This window comes from Cervus elaphus, chromosome 5 (genome assembly GCF_910594005.1).
Source record: "Cervus elaphus chromosome 5, mCerEla1.1, whole genome shotgun sequence".
NCBI classification, from domain to species: Eukaryota; Metazoa; Chordata; class Mammalia; order Artiodactyla; family Cervidae; genus Cervus; species Cervus elaphus.
The window spans coordinates 17,003,889-17,024,422 of record NC_057819.1 but is presented as its reverse complement, the minus strand read 5'-3'; the positions used below and the strand labels follow the sequence as shown (position 1 = coordinate 17,024,422).

The 20,534-nt window shown below is 44.3% G+C and overlaps 1 protein-coding gene across 8 annotated transcripts in view; it reads left to right on the top strand.

Annotated features, from left to right (window-relative positions):
• Positions 1 to 20,534, top strand: part of CIT (citron rho-interacting serine/threonine kinase) — a 172,055-nt gene that overhangs the window by 71,330 nt on the left and 80,191 nt on the right. For 7 of the 8 annotated variants that reach the window (XM_043901815.1, XM_043901816.1, XM_043901814.1 and 4 more), the window contains one exon: positions 19,649 to 19,754. In XM_043901815.1, coding sequence (XP_043757750.1) covers positions 19,649 to 19,754 — 106 coding nt within the window. Of the gene's footprint in view, positions 1 to 19,648; positions 19,755 to 19,875; positions 20,515 to 20,534 lie in introns of those variants that run through there. The other variant, XM_043901819.1, reaches the window with a different exon arrangement.

Here is a 20,534-nt window from a genome sequence, read left to right as displayed (position 1 = left end):
TTAGAAAACAAGCAGAATTTGATTTTATCTTGGCAGCATTTATTCCCGATTTGTTGTGCTTGTAGCTCCGATATCGATTTGAAGGGATGTCATGTGGGTTCTTGGATGGTGTCTCCCCATGGGTGCTATTTTGACAGTAACGTTCCTGAAAAGATTTCAGACATCTGGGGGGTAACTGGGCACTTGATGAGACGTAAGGGCTGCAGTACTGTGGGCTGCAGTAGAATTTGAAGAGCTGTTTGGGTTGAAAGAGACCGAGGTGACCCTTTTTTCCTCCCTCCCTGGGGGCTTGCATTAAAACTCAGGGTTTTCAGTAGTGGTGGCTGTACCTTGCTGGCTAATTTGCTCTGCAGCCCTGAAGCAATCTGGATCATGGGAGAAGAGGCAGAAAGCTCACTAGCTGTTGAATGTGCCATCAGATGGTTTGAAACGGCCCAGCAGGGCTGGGAGGTTTTGCACTGGCATCGAAGAGCGGGGCAGAATTGGAGGCCTGCTGTTAAAGGATACATAGTTAGTGGGCAGCTTAACCTTGACATACACAGCGCACTGAAGGTCACCCGTTGGACTGGACAGAGGTGCGTGGAGAGTTCTAGTTCTGGTCACCAGTGGGCTAGGCGGATCAGAAAGAAAGCTTGCTTGGGGTGCTAACCAGTGATCTGAAAAACTGGGAAGGACTTGAGGGAATGAGATTTCAGGGGCAAAGGCAAAATGATGTGGGGGCTCTCAGGCGTTGCAGTTAATCTGAAGCAGTGTGTGATTAATTGCCTATTTTTCAGGAAGACTGTGATTGCATCTTTTTGCTTCTCACAGAAGACTCAGTTAAGGGAGCTTTCCGACAGGGGCATCTCAGTATTAAGGCCCAGGCACTCGATAAATATTTGTGGATTTAATTTACTCATGATCCTTTCTCTCAGATTGTGTTTATATTGCTCACTGTATTTGAAGATAATGCTGTTTCACCTTTGATAGTTCAAAATATATCTCTAGAGCATAAAATGAGCTTCCGTCCATGCCCGTAACAGATGCTTAACAAGATCCTCATTAAAGTGTCCATGCAAACAAAACTGTGTATTACTTATCTGGACGATGTAATTGAAGTATTCCTGTCGGTGGGTGGGTGGTATGGATCAGTGCCCTTTCCATGGTGATTTGGGAATGGAATCAGAAAGATTTCCTTTCATCTTATAATGTGGTCTTGCTGTTGGACTTATTCATTCAGCCTGGGATACTATGGGTGAAACCTACAACATCATTTTAGAAATTCACCCCACCTGTTGGGCACAGGTAACCCTGGATATATTGGATCATCATCATTAGAAATTCAGAAAAGATGCAGTGCTGACATTACTTAGAAGCCCCTGCAGTTTTGATAACTTATAATCGTTACAAAATTCATTTGGAGGTAGGAGGGGGACATTTTCTGGAGAGGCCACCATTGCCACCAGAGACCTGGGGTTTCTCCGAGATTTTCTTCTCCTCCCCCTCCCTGTTTCAGCATCACAGGTTTTTGTTTACACACATTGATTACCTATGCTGTTACTCACTCTTCACACCACTGAGGAAATTGCAGATGCTGCTGTACTGTGTTGGAAAGAATTGACCCCAGATCTCTTGCCACTAAACTGAATGAAATGTTCAGAGGTGGAGCTGAATGAAAGAGGAATTTTCACAGAGACTCTCACAGTCAGAATGATTTTAATTATTGTGATCGCTCATCACTTTTTAGGATCCTTTTTTGGGACCCCAAACTATTTTTAAGCCAGCCATTGAATGCATCATTTTAGGTTTAACAAGAATCTTTTTTTTCCTCTAAGATTTATTCATTTATTTTTGGCTATGGTGGGGCCTTTGTTGCTGCACTCGGGCTTTCTCTGGTTGAGGTGAATGGGGGCTGTTCTTCATTGTCGTGTGTGGGCTTCTCATTGTGGTGTCTTCTCTGGTTGCGTAGTTGTGGCTTGTGGACTCTGGAGTGCTGGCTCAGTAGTTGTGGCACACAGGCTTAGTTGCTCCACAGCATGTGGCATCTTCCCGGACCAGGAATTGAACCTGTGTCTCTTGCATTGCGAGGAGGATTCTTAACCACTGGACCACCAGGGAAGCCCTGAGGTTTACTGAAAATCTTGATCTCAGCATTCTGAGTCTGAGCTGTAGTGGTAGTTCCTTGCACTTGAGTTGGAGGGAGTGAGAGAGATCCTACAAACTAGTTCTGGTTGTCTCTGGGGTGGAATGATGGCAAAGTTCATGCTGGAGAGTGTGTGTCTGGTGCATCTTTCTTTTTAACCAACAGTAACCCAAACCAAACCCCGAAGCTCTGAGTGCCTGGGTGTTCCTCTGAGCCTCTGTTTGCTTGGATTTGACAGTGGAGGGATAGTAACAGAAATCAGTGTGTTAAGGGTTTAAAAATATAATGGATCTCAGCTCTCCTCCCTCCTCTGTCAGCATGGGTTATGTTTTTTTTTTTTTTTAGGTCCCTCTCCTCCTTCCTAGAATCAATGCATTTCTGCAAACCTTCAGTATAAACTCTAGAAGGAAAAAGCCAGTTGATTTTACATTTTGTGTTAGTTTTTCCACATGCTGGTTTTATGCTTTTAGAGAAGTTGGAAATCTTAGAGGACCAATGGGATCTAGAAGAGACTGGAATCCGTGGGATGACAGTGTCTGAAGAGGCTATTTTTAGGATGGGGGCTTTCTCTTTTGATTCAGGGCTTTTTCCTTTCCTTTTGAGTGGATCTGAAAATTTATTCTTGGAACCAGCCATTCAAATACTGTGGAAGGGTGAAAAATGGCTTCCACCAGTGCCTTTCTGGATTTTCAGAGAGCCAGTTTGGGGTGCCTCTTCCTTGCTCTACTGGGGCCTCTTTCATGTCACTTTCTTCAACTGAAAGTGAGATACCTGCCTCTTAGGGCTGTTGGGAGGATGGTATGAAATAGGTAAAGTACTTAATCTAGTCTCTGGCACATGGATAAGTCATACTGAATGTCCACTTAAGTTATTTTTATTACTTCTACACTAGTCTCTATATGAAAGATGTCCTTCTGTATACTGTATATGTGAAACAATAAATATCATAATAAATAGTAAGCAATAAATATCATAGTCCAAAGTCATGCCAGACCAGAAACCCAGCTTCCCAGGCCCTGGGAATTTCCTGCTAGAGATGCTTGAACACCCTGATCCATCGCAAGTTGATATGCAGCTCCCACATCCCTGCAGGTTAGAGATGGCTTTTGGGGTGGAGTGGTGGGGGCCAGAATTTGAAGGCCCAGCCCCAGAATGGGTTCCTTCCCATCCATTTGAACAAGTCAGAGCATATATGTATGGAATACTTCATGGGACACAAGGCAAACACCTTGACTGAGAATATCACTGGATGTTGAAGTACTTTAGGAGTATTAGGACGGTAAGGCAAAAAGTCTTAATGTGGAAGCCACTTAACGGGTAATGCCGATTCCCAGTTTTTGCCAAAGTCCAGTGATGATCTTTGTTGGAATGTCTGTTTCCCCACATGGGCTGTGATCTGAAAGGCAAGGCTGGGGCTTATTCATCCTGGTTTTCCTGGAGCACAAGATAATATAAACTCTCAGAAAATAGGTGTGTTGGAATTGACTTTACAAGCAGACTAATGGAAGGTCGAGTATTTGCCTCAGCTTCTTAAAAGACAGTGGATTTGGGGGAGTGGGGAGGCACATGGAGAGAATTTCCGGTGGTCAGGGAGATAAGAGTCACCCGTCCTTGCAGGGTACCGACTCTGTGCCAGGCTCTGCTCCAATCACTTTGCATAGGCTAACTCACTTAAACTATACAACAGCTCCCAAGGAAGGCACCATCATCATTTCCATTTTACAGGTGAGGAAACTGAGACATGGAGAGAGAGTGAGCAACTCACTGAAGGTCATGTAGCTCCTAGTGGCTCTGCTGAGACTTGAACCCAGGCAGGGTGGCTCTAGGGTCTCTTAGCCACTGTGCTAGGCTGCCAGATAAATGCAATACATGAGAAATAGGGACATAGGTAAGGGGTCCCCAGGTTCCCATGCTTGTCAGAAGCAGATGCCTGTCGTGGGTGGTGACTGAACAGTGGGGGTGGGACGGGGGGGGAGAAGGGCTGATGGGCTGTAGAAAGGTTAGGTTTTGTTCTCCGTTTCTGAGAGTTTGTCAAGTAGGTAGGCTGCATAGCTCTTGGGGTTGATGACTTCTGCCTCTTCATTTAGAGGCTCTCGCCTGGCTTGTGTCTGTGTGTACATGAACATATGCACACACACTTTCTCCCTGAGAGTTCTTATTTGCTTGAGTGTAAGCTTGGTGAGGACGAGGTACTGGTTCGACCTTGTCCTCCACTCTCCCTTAAGGTGGATCACAGACAAGCTGCTCAGTAGGCATTGTGGGAGAGTCGATCCAAATCATTTTTAGGGTCACCGCTCTCAGTTTGTTGATGACTCTGTGATCCATGCCTATTCACATCTATGTTTTGTATTTCACTGCCTCCTGCTATCCATTTTGGGAAGACTTATTTACCAGCCAAAGACGGCCTGGGCTCTCCAGTCTGTCCTACTTACTTTTTACTAAAATACTAAAAAACTTTATTCCTTCCCACCTCCAGCCCAGACCTTTCTGTCATTGCGCTTGCTGCCTCCCCATGGCGGACAGCCTTACCTGTGTTTCAATTTGTTTGAACAGTAGCAGAATCTGCTCTGGTTCGTGAAGGTTTGCATCATCTGTACCTCCCAAATCGGTTACAGAACCCGCCCTAGCTTCCCCCCATGGACACTGCCATTGAGTGCTCCGTGCTGTTTCCACTCCTCTGTCCCCTCAACCAGCTGCCTAACCCTTGCCTCCATGTTATTGTGTTGGGTTTTCTCCTCTTGCTTAATTTCTTCTCTCTCTTAGTCAAGCACATCTTGTTCTTGCCTTATTCTGTTCTCTATTTAGACTGTGCGTGCCTGCCTCGCAAGCCTGGCAGGACCATTCTGCCGCCTTCTCATTTGTCTTAAAGATACCTTTAGGAAATCCAATCCAAACGATCCCAGCCCAGTCCTGAAGATTAGACTCCAGAAGATGTGTTGAATGCATTTTTTTGCTGGCCTACACATGCTGATTTGCATGGTTGCCTCGGATCCCTTAAGAAGACAGTAATTGACTAAATGGTGCTGTATGTTCCCAGTCCCAGTGCCAGTTTGGCAACTGTCCCTTCTCCTAAGTGAATTTCTCTTGCTTCTCTCTGTTTTATTTGTCTTGCGTCTCCTGACCTCTCTCACCTTCCTTTCTCTGACAGGCTTCCTGAAAGAATAGCCTACGCTCAATGCCTCTTTTCCAACCTCTCCAACTTTATGGAAATCACTGAATTTAGTGGTTTCTGCCCCCTCCCCACGTGATGCCATTAGTTGCCAGATGTGTCTGAAACTTTCTTCTCTTTCTCATTATGAGAACTTGGTTTTCCCTTCCTTCCACTTCACTGCCCTTCTCACTCTTCCATGGCTGTTTCAGGCCTTTGAGATGTTGCATTGTCCCCTCAACTCCACCTTCATTGTCTTTTTCCCCTGTTCTGGATGATCTCATTCAGTCCTTTGTCTGTAACTCTCACCTGCCCATGGACTTCCTCCCCTGTTCATCACCACCAGGATGTCCTACTAGCATCTCAACATCCCTGTCACCAACAGACTCACTTGCTCACTCAGTAAGCCACTTGGCAGCAGTTTTGTTTTCCTCATCTCATTTAAGGAACTACCACTTTTTCCTACCTTTCTAGGCAAGAAAACTGAGTCATCTTAAACGGGGTTTCATCCCCTCTCATCTCCTCCGTCGCCAAGTTTTCTAAGTTGTGCCTTTTGCGTCTATGCCCTTTTTTCTGTCCTCACCGCCACCACTCATTGAGTTTTGCTTGGACCATTGCAGTAGCCTCCTGACTGATTCATCTGCCTCTGGTTTTCCCTGATCTAATCTACCCTCTCCAGAGGGTGGAATTCTCCCGAAGCACAAGTTGGATGATGTCATTCTCCAGCTCAGACCTTGTAGCATCACGATGTGCACAGAATTAATGACCACTCCCGAGCTTGGCATTCATGCCTGGTGTGCCAAGACCCCAGCCTGCCTTCTCACTCACCCCTTCTTGTGCCCTATGTTTGGCGAAGCTCCTCAGCCCTCATTGAGGATGGGGACCATGTCTTCTACCCTTTGCATGAAATAGGACCTTGCCTCTGGCAGGCCTTCAATGAACATTTGTCAAATGGAATTAAAAGTGGTCAAGGATTATGCCAGTTCTTCTGCACAGTTTATACAGCTGCTCATGGAAGCTGTCAACTGTTGTGCACCCAGAACTGTGCTGAATGGCTCTTCACATGTATTTCATTAAGTCCTCACTATCTCACTGTAACTGTGTGAGGAGGCTATATTATTCCCATCCTACAGAGGAGGACACCGAGGCTCAGCAAGATTTTGTAGGTAGTTACAGATCTGAGACTCAGACCCATAGGCTGTACCACTACACTGCCCAGCTTCCAACAACCCTGGCCCTGATAGAGCATGTGGGATCGATGGATTAGCCTAATAATAAAGGTGAAAGAGCTGACTTTACTGAGAATTCACTGTACCAGACATTCTTCTAAGGGATTAACAAACATTTTCATTTAATTCCAGCGGTAACCCATAGTCTTACAGAGAAAGAAACTGACCAGGAAGCTTGGATTACTACTTAAGTTCACTCGCCATGCATGTGGCAGAGGATGGCCATCTCTTCCAGCTTTAACTTTAGAGCTAATATAAGCATTGTTTGTTTATTTATTTGTTTTGGCTGCACTGGTTTTTTGTTGCTGCCTGGGCTTTTCTCTAGTTGGTCTACTCTGTAGTTGCAGTGCTTAGGCTTCTCATTGCTGTTGCTTCTTTTGTTGGGGAGCGCAGGCTTAGTTGCTCTGAGGCATGTGGGATCTTCCTGGACCAAGGATGGAACCCGTGTCACCTGCGTTGGCAGGTGTATTCTTTACTATTGAGCCACCAGGGAAGCCTAGCATTCTTTGTTTTGCAGGATGGACCGTTGCACACTCGTTGCAAGTCTAGGCTTTGGGCTCAGGTGGATATAGACTCTGCCCGCCCCCCGCTAGCTGTGTGAACAAGGTATTTAACCTCTTAGCTTCAGTTTCCTTCTGTAGAAAGTGGAGGTTATTCTTGGCTGTGTGCTGGGTTTGTTGTGGGGTCACTCAGAGCATATAGTGTTGGTGCCAGGAGCACAGTGACTGTTCATTTCATGTTTGCTGCTGTTATTTAGGGGTGAAGATGGGCCCATGGGTGCTTTGGATTCTCTTCTCTTCCTCGCTCCTCTTAACAAAGTCATCTTGCTGGTTTCTGCCCATTGAGACAATCAGGCTCCATGGGGGTGCCTGACAGATGTCCTGATATCTCCATCCAAGTTTTTACTCAGAATGGAGCCTGTGATGTATTAGTTAAACCTGTACCCTTTGTAAAACACACCCCAGGCTCCTGATAGGACATACTTCCCTTGGGGTCTGGAACTAGGTGCTGGGGGAGACGGACGTGCACTGTGTCCAGCCTGGGGGTCACACACTCCCACTCCAGCACTGTGCTAGAGCGTCCCCTGGATGGGACAGAGCATGTATCCTCATGACGTTGTTGTCCCAGAACCAATGCTGAGCACCTCCCGTGCAAGGACCAGAGAGCTTTCCCAAGCCAGCGTTGATCTGATGCACTTCTTATTTTGGATTTCTTTGTCCCACTGATACCTTTAAACTGAGACTGTCCAGGGCACAGAATTGCTTGGCACATCATTCATTCATTTGTTTATTTGTTCATTGAGCAAATACATAGTTCTAAGCCTGTGGCATGGCTGAGCAAGATAGATAAGGTCCCTGCCTTCACAAAGCTAACATTCTGTGCAGGGAGACAGAGAGAGGATAAGTAAGTTCATGGATAAGAAAGTTTTCAGATGGTGGGAAGTGCTGTGAAGAAATCTGAACCTGGGTGGGGAATGGCTGGGAACCAGCACTTTTGTCCCCGAGGCCGGGACAAGCTTGTGGCTGTCCAGTGAACAGCAAGCTTGCTGGAGCAGTCAGAGCTTCAGCATGCGTGGGAGATGTGGTCCGAGAGGAGACAGGCAGGGTCTCTGATTTTGGATCTTGCTGTATTTGTGATGAGCAGGAAGCCTTTTCAGGACTTTGAGTCGGTATATGGAGAGTCTGGTTCTCATTGTGCAGAGGGGTCCTCTGATCATTATTTTGTGGATAAGAAGATGAGCAGGGTTGGCTTCAGGGAGAAGAGTTAGATTACTGCAGCCATCCAGGCAAGAGGTGGTAGCATGCCAGTGAAATTAACCTGCAGAGCTAGGCCCTGGCTTAGAGATGGGGACCATATTAGAAATCATGTAACTATGCTTTTATTAATGACACAAATTTTAATAAATGATTCCAAAGCGTATGCTGTAATTCAGCTGGAGACCACTGCTCTGTGTGTGTGTGTGTGTGTGTGTATGTGGTGTGTGTGTGGGTTGGCACAGGGGGTTTGGTAAGCCCCAAAGCTAGCTAGATTCAGAAGCAGCTTTTTAGGAGAGTGGTATTTTGGGGGTAGCAGTTCCCCCTTATCTGCTGGGAATACATTCCAAGACCCCCAGTAGGTGCTTGAAACAGCATATAGTATTGAACACTATTTATATACTTTTCCCCCTGTATATACATACATACCTATGATAAAGTTTACTTTATAAATTAGGCACACTAAGAGAATATCAGAATTGCTGCATCACTACTCTTGGGCTTTGGGGCCATTACTAAGTATAATAAGGTTTACTTGCACTCAAGTAGTGTGGTGTTTCGGCAGTTGATCCCATAGCCAAGTCAGCTAGCGGGTAGTATATAGTGTAGATTGACTGGATAAAGGGATGAATCACATCCTGGGCAGGACAGAGCAGGGCGGTGGGAGATTGCATCACACTGCTCATCTCAGTGCTCGGTTGAAAGTTTATAAACTGTTTATTTCTAGAATTTTCCACTTAATATTTTTGGGCCACAGTTGACCATGGGTAACTGAAACCGTGGATTGGGTTGAGGCAGGGACTGTTGTATTTCTAAGTGTTCATGATGGACACCAGTGTGTATTTTAAAATGAGCTTATAAAGTTAGTTCATAAATTTCAGAATGCTCAATCTTAAAAGCCAATACATTTTTGGAACAGAATGCCGATGAGTGTTTTATTTTTTGCACCATATTGCATCTTGCGCTCACATGTATTTTTAGTGCCTTTGGCCACAATGAAGGTAGAGCCCGTGGCTGAGCTAATTTTGATTCCCTCGTTTTAGCCTCCACTATCCATTCTTGTTTATCTTGAGGATATCTGTGATTTGTGATCTGTGATTTGGAGGCAGTCTTGTAGACTTGAGGTCATCTTCCCAAGGAAATAAATGGATGGCTTGGTGTTTAAACATGATCTTAATTATTACTGCAGTGATTAGAGAGAACTCAACACATATACTTCTTTTTAGGTTGGAAGTACAGATTGTGTTTTTTGATATGAAGTTTTCTTTTGATAGTTTATTAAGAAAAAATGTATTTTTTTTGCGTTATGGGAGTTATTTATAGACATCAAGAAAACTGCATTTTGTCATTTTCCTTAAATGTTGAGGTTACATGTAAAAGCAATTTTTAGGTCACATCAAATACATCTTAAGAAAATATTCTCTCTGCTGCAGCAATAATGACCAAGCCCAACCTTCCCTCTGTGTCATACACCATTACCTCTATTAGTACTCTTTGGGTCTCTATAATTATAAAGCAGATGTGTATATTGGGAAGAGATGTTGATTTCAGAGTAAATTTTTCTAGAAAATAGAAGCTGGAAAAAAAAGGAAAACCCAAACTTGGCTTTGTGCTTGAAGAGACAGCACTGCTGTGTGTGGGTGGGTGGCTGCATGCACCCTCTGCTCAGAAGTGCCTTTTCTCTCCATGGGGATAACTGGCTGTGTATCAGAGATGTGGCCAGGAGGAGTAGGCAAGCAATGTGTGGGCAGGATGCATGTTCTTTTATTAGCATCGAGCCCAGAGCATGAACCAACCTGGGCCTCTGAAATCTGTACTGTCTCCTGTTTAATTACCCCACCCCCACCCCCGAGCCACCAAATGATGGAGAAAGAGTTGTTCTTGTACGTGAAATGAACTATTTCTGGGAGGTGGCTGTGGACTGAGCTGGCTTATGGATGTTCTTGGGTACCTAAGCTTTCTTGGGCCTGGAGTCACCCTCCCAGCATTGCACGAAGCTAGTCATGGGTAGAGGTTACCTTCCCTTGCCTGGTCCATTTCCCTGTCTTCTTTGACTTCACTCCTCTGGGTCTCTGTGGCCGTTTTCTTTAGTTTGTCCAAGGCCATCCAGCCAACAAGTAGCAGAGTTGGGATTCCCATGATTTGTAGAACCCAATTTTGAACCAACATCCAGCTCTTCTGACATTCATCTGCACCCCTATCATCAGAATGTGCTTAGTAGGAGAACCTAGAGGCCACAGGGTTAGCTATTCCTTGGCCTCAGTGCCACAGGATACTAATAATACCCTCCTTAGAGGATTGTTGGGAGGATTCAGTTTGGTCACCCTAAAGAACCAAACACAGTGCCTGATATAGGGCTCAGTAGATGGGCATTATTATTGATGACAGAAGTGGTGGCATTAATTCTTTCTCCTACACTCCTACTTCTTTGAGGACAGGAATTGTGACTTCTTAACTGGATAGCCTTCACAGAAGAGTTTTGCAACTTGGCACTATTGACATGTTGGGCCAGATAATTCTTTTTGTGGGGGGTTGTCATGTGTGTGGTAGAATGGTTGAGCAGCATCTCTGGCCTCTACCCACTCGATGTTAATAGCACTCCCATCCCTAGTCATGAAAATCAAAAAAGTCTCCAGACATTAGCATGTGTCCTGTTGGAGGCAAAATTGCCCAGTTGAGAACCACTGGTCTGCACATACTCCCATGGGATCACAGGGCTTTTATATTCTTCCTTATATATATATAAAGGATATGTGTGTGTGTATATATATCCTTTCTATCTATTTTACACTTGTATAAGGTGGTCAGAAAATACAGGCATACCTTGGAGATATGGCAGTATTACCTGCAGTAAGGTGAATATTGCAATAAAACAAGTCACACAAATTTTTGGTTTCCCGGTGCATATAAAAAGTTATGTTATGGTATACCATAGTCTTTTAAGTGTGCAATAGCATTATGTCTAAACAGTCTACATCCCTTAATTTAAAAATACTTTATTACTAAAAAATGCTAACCATCATGTAAACCTTAAGTGGGTCATAACCTTCTTGCTGGTGCAGGGTCTTGCCTCCATGCTGATGGCTTGACTGATCAGGGTCATATTTGCTGAAGGCAGTTTTTTAAAGTAAGATGACAGTGAAGTTTGCTACATTGATTGACTCTTCCTTTCACAAATGCTTTCTGTGTAGCATGCAATGCTGTTTGATAGCATTTTACCCATGGTAGAACTTCTTCCAAACTTGGAGTTAATCCTCTGAAACCCTGCTGCTGCTTTTTCAACTAAGTTTATGTAATATTCTAAATCCTGTGTTGTCATTTCAACAGGCTTCACAGCATCTTCACCAGGAGTAGATTCCATCTCAAGAAATCACTTTCTTTGCTCATCCATAAGAAGCTACTCCTAATCTGTTAAAGTTTTATTGTGAGATTCTAGCAATTCAGACACCTCTTCAGTCTCTACTTCTAATTCTAGTTCTCTTGCTGTTTCCATCACATCCGCAGTTATTTCCTCCACTGGAGTCTTGAACCTCTCAACGTCATTCATGAGGATTGGAATCAGCTCATGAAACCGATTGCTCATGTTGATATTTTGATTTCTTCCCGTGAATCACAAATGTTCTTAATGGCGTCTATTAATAGAATGGTGAATCCTTTCCAGAAGATTTTCAGTTCACTTTGCCCAGACCCATCAGAGGCATCGGTATCTATGGAACAGATACAGAATCACTATCTAAAATCATGTGTAAACAGATGTGCTATCATTCCCACTTTATTGTTCTAGAGAGCACAGGCAGAGTAGATTTATTTTTTAATTTTTAAAATTGTTATTGGCGTATAGCTGCTTTACAATGTTGTGTTACTTTCTACTGTACAGCAGAGTGAATCAGCTCTAGGTATACACATATCCCCTCTTTTTTGGATTTCCTTTCCATTTAGGTCACCGCAGAGCTTTGAGTAGAGTTCCCTGTGCTATACAGTATGTTCTAATTAGTTATTTATTATATACATAGTATCAGCAAAGAGTAAATTCAGCATAATTCTTAAGGGCTCTGGGATTTTTGGAATGAGAAATGAGCATTGGCTTCAACTTTAAGTCACCAGCTACTTTAAACCCTAACAAGAGAGCTGGCCCATCCTTTGGAGCCAGGCATTGACTTCTCCTTTCTGGCTATGAAAGTCCTAGATGGTATTTTCTTTCAATATAAGGCTGCTTGTCTACATTGAAAATCTGTTGTTGGTTATTATTTTAAGTTAATTATTTTAGCTAGATCTTCTGGATAATTTGCTGTGACTTCTGTATCAGCCTTTGTGGCTTCAGCTTGTAATTTTGTTATGGAGACACAACTTTTTTCCTTAAACCTCATGAACCAACTTCTCTTAGCTTTAGACTTTTCATCTGCAGCTTCCTCACCTCTCTTAGCTTCACAGAATTGAAGAGAGTTAGGGCCTTGCTCTGGATTAGGCTTGGACTTAATTAAGGGAGTGCTGTGGCTGGTTTAATCTATCTGGACTGTTAAAACTTTCTTCACATCAGCAAGAAGGCTATTTTGCTTTCTTATCATTCATGTGTTCATTGAAGGAGCACTTTTAATTTCCTTCAAAAACTTTTCCTTTGCATTCACTACTTGGCTAACTGTGTTCAAGAAGCTTAGCTTTCAGCCAGTCTCGGCTTTTAACATGCCTTTCTCGTGGAGCTTAATCATTTCTAGCTTTAAAAAAGTTTTTTTAATTGGAGGATAATTGCTTTACAATATTGTGATGGTTTTTGCCGTACATCAACATGAATCTGCTGTAGGTATACATATGTCCCCTCCCTCTTGAACCTACCTCCCACCTCCGTCCCCATCCCACCCCTCTAGGTTGTCACAGAGCACCGGCTTTGGGATCCCCATGTCATATAGCAAATTCCCACTGTCTATCAGTTTTACATATGGTAATATATATGTTTCAATGCTATTCTCTCAATCATCCCACCCTCTACTTCCCCGACTGTGTCCAAAAGTATGTTCTTTACGTCTGCATCTCCAAGTGAGAGAGCTGTGTTGCTTCCTCTCACTTGACCACTTAAAGGCCATTGTAGGGTTATTCATTGGCCTAATTTTAGTATTGTTGTGACTCAGGGAATAGGGAGGCCCTTGAGAGTTCCTTGGACTGCAAGGAGATCCATCCAGTCCATCCTGAAGGAGATCAGTCCTGGGTGTTCATTGGAAGGACTGATGCTGAAGCTGAAACTCCAATACTTTGGCCACCTCATGCGAAGAGTTGACTCATTGGAAAAGACCCTGATGCTGGGAGGGATTGGGGGCAGGAGGAGAAGGGGACGACAGAGGATGAGATGGCTGGATGGCATCACCGACTCGATGGGCATGAGTTTGAGTAAACTCTGGGAGTTGGTGATGGACAGGGAGGCCTGGCGTGCTGCGATTCATGGGGTCACAGAGTCGGACACGACTGAGCAACTGAACTGAACTGAGGAGAGAGAGAAAGACTGGGAAAGGCCAGTAGGGGGAGCAGTCAGAACGCACACAACATTTATTAAGTTCACTGTCTTACATGGGTATGATTTGTGGTGACCCAAACGAGTTACAATTGTAACATCAAAGATCGCTGATCATAGATCACTATAACAAATAAAATAATTTAGTGAAAATGTTGGAAAACTGTGAGAGTTACCAAAATGTGACAGAGACAGAAAGTGAGCAAATGCTCTTGGAAAAATGCCAATAAACTTGCTTAACATAGGGTTGCCACAGACTTTCTCTTTGTAAAAAATCTCAGTATGTAGAGATTAAATCTCAGTATGTAGTATTAAACTGTGAAGTTTAATCAAGCAAAAAAAAAAAAAAAAAAAAACCACAAGAAAACAAGGTATGCCTGTGTCGAAGTTTGAGAATTTTGAGAACAGAGGAGAATTCTGGCAATTAAGTTAGCAGGTAGATCGTGTCCCATTTCATAGTCAACGGAAATATATAATTTCTTTATAGCAATTCTGTCTGCATCTCTCATAGCTTTAGAGTTACAGCCAATTACAGGACTTTTTGTACTTTCCTTCTCTTAAAGCAAGAGTAGCATCAGCTCTTTAAGTATTACCACCTTTCATGAAATGGTACTTTTCAGGATGATTTTAGACCAGCAGAGAAAGAAATACATATTGAGAGCTTACTTACCATTAACACCTGTCATTTAATTGGCTTAAGTGTCTACATGAAAAATAAATAGAATGCAAATATGTTAAGTTAAGCCATACCTCTCTCTAGTATAGTTCTTTCTTAGAAATTCATGGAAATGGTATATTTTAGTTGACTTATTAAGAATGAGGGGATAGGAGTGGTCTTTCATCATTGTCTGAAATCTGTACATTTTCTTGAAATTCATTGCTCACCATGATTAATTTCAAAACTGTGTTTTTACTCAAAGAATGACCAAAATGCACCAGTAATAAATTTCCTGGCCAAAGTGTCACCGGGAACCAAATACTGGGGGTGGTCAAGCTGTGAGCTTTAAATACCTGGACCTTAAATCACACACACTTTGTTCTAATTAGCACCATGGTTCTTAAGCCTGTCTGTACATTGGACTCACCTGGGAGCTTAATAAAAATGGCGTTGCCTGGGCCCCACTCCCAGTCTCTCTGTCTCTGATTTAAGTGGTCTAGTTGGGCCCTGGATATCTTTTTTTTTTTTTTTTTAAGAACAGTTTTAGGTTCATAGCAATATTAACAAGAGGTACAGAGGTTTCCCATTCACCCCCTACCCCCACATATGCAGAGCCTCCCCATTATCAACATCCCCCACCAGAATGAACCTACAATGAGATGTCATTATCACCCAGAGTCCCTGTGTACCTTAGGGTTCACTCTTGGTGGTGTACGTTCTATGGGTCGGGAAGATCACCTGGAGGAGGAAATGGCAACCCACTCCAGTATTCTTGCCTGGGAAATCCAGTGGACAGAGTAGGCTAGTGGACTACAGTCCATGGGGTTATAAAGAATCAGTCAAGACTGAGCACATACACACATAATAACATGTATCCACCACTATAGCGTCACACGAAATGTTTTTACTGCCTGACATCAATAATTTTATCTATTTATTGGGTTGTTCTTGGTCTTAGTTGTGGCATGTGGGATCTAGTTCCTTAACTAGGGATCGAACCTGCTTTAGGAGCCCAGAGTCTTAGCCATTGGACCGCCAGGGATGTCCCGACATCAGTAATTTTTAAAAAGCTCTTCAGGTGATTCTAATTTGTAGCTGAGCTGAAGACCAGGGGCATTGTAGAAAGCTGCAGTGACCTTTCCCCCTTCTGTCCTCACCCCAGCGTCATCCTCCAATTGCACGACTGTTTATGGGATTGTTGCTACAAGCTGAGTTGAGTCACAGCGGACTTACCGTAGCTTTTTTTTTTTTTTAATGTAATTTTTATTCTAAAAAAAAAAATTTTCTTTTAGCACCTTTATTCTGAAGAGTCCTTAATTGCTGTACTTAGAATGGCTCAACAGTGAACATTTGTCAAGCATCAAAATAGCCGGATGAAGGAGTCAGACCTCGGGTGGTGGGGAGAGGCTGGCGTGTCATCTCCCCCCGGCGTGTCGTCTCCCGTGGTTGCTGGCAGGGGGAGGGCCTAAGCATCTCCCTGATTCTGGGCCCCATTAACAAGTGGCCTAGAAACACTTTTTTTTGGGTGAATAACAATGAGCTTTGTATCCACAGGGGTGCACTTCATAGTCCTCTGGAGCCTGCCCTCCACTTGTCATCAAGTCTTGAGAGCCACCTTCCCTCCCATCATCGTGCACCCACGCTATTGTTTTTCTCCAAGGGTGCTGGTTCGGTGCTCGGGTCTAGAGAGCTGTGACCCCTCTCATCATCCCTGACTCATGTCAGTGCAGGTGACTTAGTGACATGTGGGTGACTCCTGATGACCGAAGGACTAAGAAGGGCCCTGTCTGTGGGTCATCCTTCCCTCCTTTGGTAGTCTGCGTCTTCTCCAGCCCACCCACCAGAATAACATCAGGAAGAAATAGCAAAGTCAGCTCAAGGCCATACCTTCAAGCAACCCATTTCATCTCAGATTTTAAAAAAAAGTAAGTTTGTGTTTTGACTGGATTTAGATAGACAATAGGCCAGTGAGAGGAGTAGAACTTGGTTAAAATTTTTAGCCCAGAGTGAGATTTAAAAAAAAAAAAAATTTATTTCTGGATTTCAGTTCCCATTGCCCATTTGTGTGAATAATGAACATTTGTTCTAATGTGGATGATAGCATGGGGCAAATTCAGCCTGCTGAGTTTCACTGTTTCAAGCAAGGGTTTTAGGCCTGTGAGGCATGTGCAGTTCACGCCATTGCAGGGGTAGTAATGATAAAACCACAATGATAGTAGAATAGTTGACATTTATTGAGCCTCCATGAGATGTAAGGCACAGTGATAAGGACCTCCCAATGGGTTATCTCACTTAAGACTCATGAGAACTCTTGAAATTAGGTTGAGAATTTTTCTCATTATTCAGATGAGGAAACTGAGGTTCAGAGAGCTCACATGGTGAGTGAGTTACAAAGTCAGATTTTGAACAGAGCTGCATGACTCTGGGTGTCAACTCCCTTGGCTGCCCCAGAGTGTGTACTGGGAGCTGTCATTGGGGTTTAGTGAGCCAGCACCATTATGCCAGCCCTTGTCATCCGGCCAGGAGCTGCAGGGAGAGAGCGCTGCTGCGTTGCTGCAGGAAGCTGACCACTTTTACTTGGGAAGTAGGGCGTGGTGCACCGGAGAGCAGAACTTTGACCTGCTGGCGAGATGCCAGTGCTCATTGACAACCAGCTGCTGCAGCCCTGTTACCAAGGCGACGTAGATGGGACAGCAGAGCAGTGGTGGCCTCTGCCACACATCCCTCAGAGCATGAGAACCTTTGTTGGCTCCTGCTCTGGCCCTGCACTTCACCAGTCTCAGCGTTTGTGCCTAGGGTGCCGAACACTGAGGGAAACCTCCCCAAATAAGAACTGTCACCTCCACCCACAAAAATTAACTGCTTTTAGGTATGAGGCAGGGTGTGTGAATTCTGTGTATGTGTGTGGGAAAGTGTGTCCTTGTGGAGAGTCTGTTCTAGTCTGTTCTCAGGAGGCCACACTACATTATTTTTGTGATAAAATGCTGAGAGATACGTTCAGTACGTCCTCAGTCTCTACCCCAGTTCTCTCTTGGGACCAACAGAAACAGTTTATTAGCTGGCAGATTACTTAGGTTCCCTGCTCATGTGGCAGGTTACTTAAATTCAGTTTCCTCATCTATAAAATGAGGATAATAGATTGTCTTATACAGTTGCTAGGGAGACTAAAGAGTTAAAACTAAAGAGTTAAAACGCTTTAGGACAGAACTGTGCACGTCGAGTCAGCACTTAGTAAGTGTATGAGCTGCCTATGGCTGCTGTAACAAGTGACCACAAATTTAGAGGCTCACAACAATGCAAATGTATTACCTTATATTTTTGGAGGTCAGAAGTCCAAGATGGGTTTTACTGGACTAGAAGCAGGGTTTATGAGACTATACTGTTTGGATATCCTCTAGGAGAGAATCAGTTTCCTTGCTTTTCCCAGCTTCTAGAGGCTGTCCAGTTTCCTTGGCTCGTGGCCCCTTCCTCTGTCTTCACAGCTGATGATGTAGCATCTTCCAGTCTCTTGCTGACTCTGACCCTATTTCTGTCATCACATCTCCTCCCTTCCTGTGCTTCCATCTTTAAAAAAATTTTTTTTTGGCCTCACTGTGCAGTATGCAGCATCTTAGTTCCCCAACCAGTGTTCGAAGCTGTGCCCTCCACAGTAGAAGGGCAGAGTCTTAACCACTGGACCACCAGGGAAGTCTCCCTCTGCTTCCATACTGAAAAGACCCTTGTGGTTACATTGGGCCCACAATGTATATCCACAAGGATATACCCACAAGGATACCCACAAGGATATCCGATAATCCAGGATATCCTTGCCATCAAAATTTTTAACATCACATCTGCAAAGCCCCCTTTGCCACATCGGGTAACAGATCCACAGGTTCCAGAGATTAGGACATGGACACCTTGGTGGAGGGACTTTATTTAGCCCAACATAGTAAGTGTTCGTGCATGCTCAGTCATTTCAGTCATGTCCAACTCCTTGCGACCCTATAGACTGTAGCCCACCAGGCTCCTCTGTCCAAGGGATTCTCCAGGCAAGAATACTGGAGTGGGTTGCCATGACTTCCTCCACGGGGATCTTCCTCATCTAGGGATCAAACCTGGGTCTCCTGCATTGCAGGCAGATTCTTTACTGCTGAGCCACCAGGGAAGCACCAATAAGTGTTACCTGTTTGTATAAAATAAAGCAGAATCAAGCTGGCTGGCTTAGGGATGGAATAAACAACAGTTTGGTCAATATAGTTAACTGACAACAGTGGCCACTTGCTGTGTTAACTCTGTCCTGTGTCAGGACCTCTGCATCCTTTATCCCTGTTCCCTGGAGTTTGTTTCCTTCCAGAGCTTTGGAAGGCCAGCACCTTCTCATTTTTCAAGTTTTCAGAGAAACAGGCCCCTGATCCATTTCCTCTGTCATAGCACGTCACCCAGTTTCATTCTCTGGCATCATCTGTTAACCTTTTAGTTCGTGTGTCTGCCCGACGTACTCTGCATGCCCTCCATGAGTGTCAGCTCCAGGAGGGCAAGGACTGTGTCTGTCTTGACTGCTGCCGTTCCAGTGCCTGGAAAGGTTTCTGGAACAGAGTAGGTGCACAGCACATATCCGTTGGTTGAAAGAGCAAACGAAGCCGTGCAGGCACAATGCTATGTGTTTAATATTCATTCTCTCCTGTCATGGCAGGGCCTTTTATTATCATTCTACCTCCTAGAAATGGAAACGGAGGCTCAGGGAGGCCAAATTATTGCCTCAGGTCAGTGGCAGCTAAATTTACACTTGGATCCTCCTGCTTCCAGTGTTCTTGGTCCTGTCTACCTCTCTGCCTCATGGTTATGATGTCATTAGAAGCTGCTTGAGCCAGCTCTTTTGATGCCCAAGGATACTGGCAGGTCTTGGTCTCTACTATAGTTTCTTTTCTTATAACATTTATTTTATTGAAGTGTTGTTGATTTACAGTTTGTGTTAATCTCTGCAGTACAGCAAAGTAACTCAGTGATACATACATACATACATATATATATATATATATACACACATATTCTTTTCCATCATAGTTTATCACAGGATATTGAATATATCCTGTTCCTTGTGCTTTACAGTAAGACCTTACTGTTCTTCCATTCTGTACGTAATAGTTTGCATCTGCTAATCCCAAATTCTGCTGTAGTTTCATTTTTAAAAGTTTTTATTATTATTTTTGGCCCATCCCCACCCCTCACCTTGACATTGGTTTTCTTCCATCCAGGTCTGTTGTGTCAAGTCTGGACTCCCCTGCCAAGACTAGCTCCATGGAAAAGAAACTTCTTATCAAAAGCAAAGAGCTGCAAGACTCCCAGGACAAGTGTCACAAGGTATTTATTTCCACAGCCGGCCTCCCTCCTTGCTGCAGGATCCTCCCGTCAATATATGCCGAGGGACCTGCCCGGGGCCGCCGCTGGCGCAGAGCCACCTGATCCTTCCCGCGCCGAAGTCGCGCCTCCGGCAGCTCAGAGGGAGATGAATTCGGGCCTTGACGCTGCCGTAAATCCTTTAAATCTTAACCAGAGGAGGCCCTGGATATAAAGCGGCCCGTTCCTCAGCATGACCCACCCAGATGTCTGCGTCTTCCGGCAGGTGGCTCGGGTCCTCACCTGTGGCCGAGATGCATCCCATCTGCTTTGAGTGATGCGAAGTCTCTCTTCCTAGTCCTTAGAAACTCCTGCCTATGTAACTGCGGCCACTGTTGATTATGCTCAACGTCTCTTAACGCTCACTGTTCCTGCCCAGAGGCAGTTCTCTGGAAGCTCGTAAGAGTCACTTCTTGCCTGGGACTCCCAAGAGTGCAGACGAGTCCATATCTCCTTGCCCTGTCCTGGATTTGTCCTCTAGATCTTTGCAAGGAGATGGGGGGGATCAAGATGGATTTGGGATAAAATTAAACTGACATCTGCAAAAAAAAAAACCAAACCCAACCCAAAAAACAAACAGGTGAAAAAAATGGTGATTGTGGCCTCCTCGCTTACTGGGTTAGAGAAGTGATCGAGTGTGAACCCAGCCTTGCATGAGAGGAGTGACTTAGCATTGGTGACTGTCCTTGCGAAGACCGGTGTGCTCCCAGGCGAAGAAACCATGGTATTTCCATCCCAACATTT